This window comes from Penaeus chinensis, chromosome 40, assembly GCF_019202785.1.
Source record: "Penaeus chinensis breed Huanghai No. 1 chromosome 40, ASM1920278v2, whole genome shotgun sequence".
NCBI classification, from domain to species: domain Eukaryota; kingdom Metazoa; phylum Arthropoda; class Malacostraca; order Decapoda; family Penaeidae; genus Penaeus; species Penaeus chinensis.
The window spans coordinates 22,934,839-22,939,838 of NC_061858.1; the positions used below are offsets into that span (position 1 = coordinate 22,934,839).

Sequence of the window (5,000 nt, forward strand, 5' to 3'; positions counted from 1 at the left end):
AGACACTTCCCAATGCCGTTAGTTATAGGAAGTTTTCTAAGTGAAAATACTCTAATCCAGTAGTTTTTAACCTTTTTAGAGTCACGGAGCCTTTAAGAATCTGATGCAAGCTATGAACATAAACACAACTTTCCATGCAATGTGTATAATGTGCTTTATTAATTCAGATTTGATTGTCTCAAACATATATGAGATACACAAAGCACTGTTAAACTTTAAAGTAAAAACACTAATAGAAATGTTAATTTTCATCTGATCCTCCCGACCCCCTGAAGAACCCTGCTCTGGATAGGCCTCCTTTCGGCAGAAAGGGAAACAGAAAGCCACGCTCCGAGCCTCACCGAAGGGCTGCGAGACGGGGTCGCTCTCGTCTTCGCAGCAATATGCCTGGTTCTGGGGCGTCTTGCACCAGTACCTGCAGCTCTTGCTCCCTCCCGAGTGGCCGCCGTGGCCTCCCACAACGCCCACTCCTCCGACGACGCCGCCCCCATGCCCGACTCCCACGCCCGCTATGAGGCCCCCCGCGCCACCGGCCACGCCCACCACGCCGATCCCGTGGCGGGTATCGGCGGCGAGCGCGGCGATGGCGGCGAAGAGCGACGCAGCGAGCGCCACGGCAAGAGGAGCTTCGAGGCGGACCTGCGGAAGAAGACGGGGAAGTGAAGCCTCGGCTGCAGCCTCCTTCAGAGGGACAACTCACTCCGCGACTGAAGAACTCACCATCGTGTCTGACCTGCCTGAAGACGCACTTGCGGCCACCGGAGTATATATACTCCGAGCGCTGCTCAGGCGATGACTCGAGGAAATGCCAGACGAAGAGGACAATGTAAAGCTCACCTTGGCGCGAGTGACGCTCTCTAAACATCTTGATTTTTCCAGCTAACTTTTTTCGCTTTCGGTGCCATTGTTGACATCGTGCAACAGCTGTCGTATGTTAACTTCAGGCACTGCCAAATTCGAATTGCGTCAGAATATTAAAGTTGAAAATCGGACTCACAATTATACAATGGGCGATAAGAAACGACAATGTCAACTGTGCAGTACAGAGAAGGGTGACACGGTGAGTCGAGAGGCGGGGCCGCACAAGTTTTCCCAGAGAGCCCGCGGCCGTCGATTCCTCAGCCTCCAGCTAGGCACTCCTTCCCCCCTCCCCCATTATCGCCTGTTTCCCCTTCTTTCCCATTTACAATTTTCTTTATGTTTCTGCCATTTATCTTCTAATTCTTTGCTTTTCGGTTAAGGGAAATATGATGGAAAATTCGTATATTTATATTTCATCACTGGATCCAGGTTTATGTTTTCATTATAACAACAACTAGCATGGCAACTGCGTTTGTGTTCCTTGTTGTGGAGATTTATGGGAAAAATAAATTGTAGTGCGGGAAGTCATGCAAGAATGCAGATGTGATACGATGATAAATGTGTTACAAAGAAAACATGCAGAAAAAACAAACATAATTCAAGCGATAGCAGTGACCAAAATGATACTAGCTAGAATAATGATAAGGGATACTAATTACTACCGAGCATTACATTACTGACTCATTACTCTACAAATACGGCAGACAAGTAGATCCTTTAATGCTGTGATATGGCGGCAAACATGATATACATTCGTAGATTAAACAATTAGTAGATATTGCGGCAACATCCTCCCACTGCTCTCGTACAGCCTGATAGATATCAGTCTGTAAGTTACTCTTTCCCACAGTGTCGATGCAGGGGTAAGGTCTAAATACTTACATATTTATTTAAACCTTGGATACAGGAAGAAACGACATCATTCTCGCCACTTTCATTTCCGCCAAGAAGGAAGGTGAGTGTCAGCTCTTACAAGCAAAGCCATTCGTACACAGACGAGGCTTAAAGGATACCTGATAAGAGACCGACTTTCGTTGTTCGGGTTAATTCTTTAGCTTCTGGTTTCGGGTCGGAACGAAAACATTTTTTCCACGAAAATGTGAATACGTCTATAGTGTGAGTCTAAAGTACGAGTAAGTCTACGTAAGTACTAGTTTACATCAGACTTTGATCCCAACCGCCGTAAGGAGAGCAGAACCTTCGCCCATGAGACCTGGTGTGATTCAAGGTTCTTAAATCTTCAAGATCTTTAAATGTGTAATCCCTGTGATCTGCGTATGGCAGGGAATATACGAGAGCATCATTTATAATATATATTTTTTTCAGTTCTTATTTTTTTCAGCTATAGATTTGCGAGATGATTCGTACCAGGGATTTTGCCAAAGCATGCATCTGTAGTTGCTATTAGGTAATGTCTGCATTTACAGCAAAGATCGGGCTTTTGGTTTACATAGGAATTGTGACTGTAACTGGGCTATTTTACTGAAGTCGAGTTGATTTAAAAGAAGAATTAAAATGAAGAGTTGCGTCAAAACAATTTTATAAAAGTAATTCACTTAAATTTCAGTTTCTATTGTATCTAAAAAAAAAAAAAAAAAATGTCTGAATCAAAACGCAAGGTCTTTGATATACTGTACAAAAACATTAGAACATATAGAAATGATGTTAAAGCTTACCGTTCGATTCTTTTTAATAACCTTGTAGCTTGGGATATGTGTCTGTGTGTATGCGAGAAAATGTGTGCGCGTTGTGTGTATGCAAGGACACAGGTGGTGGGACGGGGGTTATACATACCCCGTCTCCAGTTTTAGAAGAGCACTAACCTGTCTCCCTACTTCTTTCAAGAATAGGTAAAATCGTCATTGCCATTTCTCTAGATTAATTCTCATCAGAATCTCCAAGCCTTTAAAGCTCCTAAAACATAAGGTTTCATTTATTATTTTCCATTACAGTGCAATGAAGACAGCAGATATGATTATAGTAGATCATGTTTAATAAACAGTGAATACTGAAAATAACCAAAACTGTCCTAATGTTCGCCACCTTTGTCATCCCCGTATTAGTATATGCAGTAGGTGTGTTTCTTGTCTGATGTGCCTTATCGTCCTAATGGGACTAAGATCGCAACTTAATTTCTGGAGCTGTCTCTCGGATCCCGCAGTCTCCAAAAGCGATCGCAGTTACTACTTCTTTAATGCAATAATCGTGCGACACGGCAATGGCAAAGGTGGTTTGGGAGTGACAGAGACACTATGCTGAAGCAAAGGTCCCAAAAGATGCGAGCTAGAAACAAGACACTCACGCTGGGGATGGCTTGTAAGGAGGCCGACCGATGGACCGAGAGAAGGAAACATGGAAGCGGGAGCAACGGCGAGGACATTGTGATTCTGTTTTCTCTTGATGCCCTTGACTTTAATGAAACAAAAGACAGCTGGCGGCTATTCTCCGCGAGACGAGGCCGTGAACTTTTGACAATTGTAATGCGAGTATCCATGATATTTTTTGATGACGCATTAGCGAATAATACTAATTTGATATAGTTTATATAGTTGATTTGTATATGACCATGGTACTAAGTGTAAGACATTTTCTTATTTCTATATGGGGGATCTTTGTTTTTATCCACAGTGGACCGCAAGCAAGCTTTTTCGACCAGTAACCCACTGCTTGATTAGATAAAAACGTTTGGCAGCATTTTTTGAAATGTATTAGGAAAATAGTCTGTATGGAAATTTTACATTTTAATTTATACTGTTACATAAAACGCTATAGACAGCAGCAAGTCGACATTCAGCCTGCTCTCTGTACACGACTTAAGAACTACCAGGTGCTCCCGGGAGCCTTGCAGGTGTGGTGCTGCAGACAGGTGTCGTAGCAGCACTTCTCATAGCCGGGGCACTTGGAGTCGTTGCTGCACTGGTTGGGGGGGCGGTAGCCCGACCGGACGGGGGGGCACTGCGGGCGCACGGGCGGGCAGCTGCCTGGCTTCACTGTGATAAAGGTTCACAATTAAGGATAGTGGAGATGATGTGGATTAGGAGGGGGTTGGTTGAGGGACCGCCTCGCATACTATTCAGAACATCAAAATATAACACATTCAAGACTTCTAGACACTATACCACGTGCCAGGGCGCATCATATGTGACGTAACTTACCGACTGGGATCGTGATTGGTTCGCTGCTGTCCTCGCAGCAGTAGGCTTGGTTCTGCGGGTTCTTGCACCAGGCCCGGCAGCTGGATCCCGCGCCGCCTCCGTAGCCGCCTCCTGAGCCTCCGCCAATGATGCCGACGCTTCCACCGCCGTGGCCTCCAAACCCGCCGCCGACGATGCCCACGCCTGCGCCGCCGTGACCTCCAGCGCCTCCTCCGACGACGCCCACACCTCCACCTCCGTAACCTCCTCCAAAGCCGCCTCCTACGATGCTCACACTTCCGCCGCCATGGCCTCCCCCGAAGCCTCCTGAGCTCCCGTGGCCTCCGCCGAAGCCTCCTGAGCTCCCGTGGCCTCCGCCGAAGCCTCCTGAGCTCCCGTGGCCTCCGCCGAAGCCTCCTGAACCCCCGTGGCCTCCGCCGAAGCTTCCTGAACCCCCGTGGCCTCCGCCGAAGCCTCCGCTCGAAATTATTCCTCCTGAACCATAGCCACTCGAGCTACCGTAGTGCCTCGTGTCGGCAGAGAGAGCCACTGCGCCGAGGCACGCCAGGAGTGCCGCTGCCAAAGAACTCTTGCCGCCGGCCTGTGGTGCGACGTGCGGTGAAATTATAAGAACAATACGATTCGGAAAGGAGTAAACAATATGAAAAAGAAATGAAGTAATTAGGACTAATAATTGGTGAAATAGAGGAAAATTTAATAGCAAAACTAAATAGACTATAATAATATGATAAAACAGTGATAATATACATAAAAAAACATTTTGAACGTTAAATTACAGTAATGATATGGCAGTAATAAAATACAACAAGATAAAAGCGCTGAGCTGAAGAAGTCGACTCATAAACATATTTGAGTGTTCAGGCGACTTACCATCGTCCTCGAGAGTCAAAATGGTTGTGCCGGAATAAACGAAGGCGCCCTTTATATACCCACGACACCTATGGAGATGACGGGAGGGAATCCCGTAGCTGTATGGACAATGTG

At 46.2% G+C, this 5,000-nt stretch overlaps 2 protein-coding genes across 2 annotated transcripts in view; both read right to left on the reverse strand.

Moving 5' to 3' along the window:
- LOC125047159 overlaps positions 1–865 on the reverse strand; it is a 1,413-nt gene extending 548 nt beyond the window's left edge. Inside the window, exons 1-2 of the mRNA XM_047645277.1 lie at positions 734–865; positions 342–681 (exon numbers count right to left, since the gene is read on the reverse strand). Coding sequence (XP_047501233.1) covers positions 342–681; positions 734–865 — 472 coding nt within the window. The remainder of the gene's footprint in view (positions 1–341; positions 682–733) is intronic.
- A 2,724-nt stretch (positions 866–3,589) lies between these two features.
- The window catches only part of LOC125047160 (glycine-rich cell wall structural protein 2-like), a 1,701-nt gene continuing 290 nt past the window's right edge, over positions 3,590–5,000 (reverse strand). The window contains exons 2-4 of the mRNA XM_047645278.1: positions 4,950–4,984; positions 4,017–4,596; positions 3,590–3,851 (exon numbers count right to left, since the gene is read on the reverse strand). Coding sequence (XP_047501234.1) covers positions 3,682–3,851; positions 4,017–4,596; positions 4,950–4,984 — 785 coding nt within the window. The 3' untranslated portion in view covers positions 3,590–3,681. The remainder of the gene's footprint in view (positions 3,852–4,016; positions 4,597–4,949; positions 4,985–5,000) is intronic.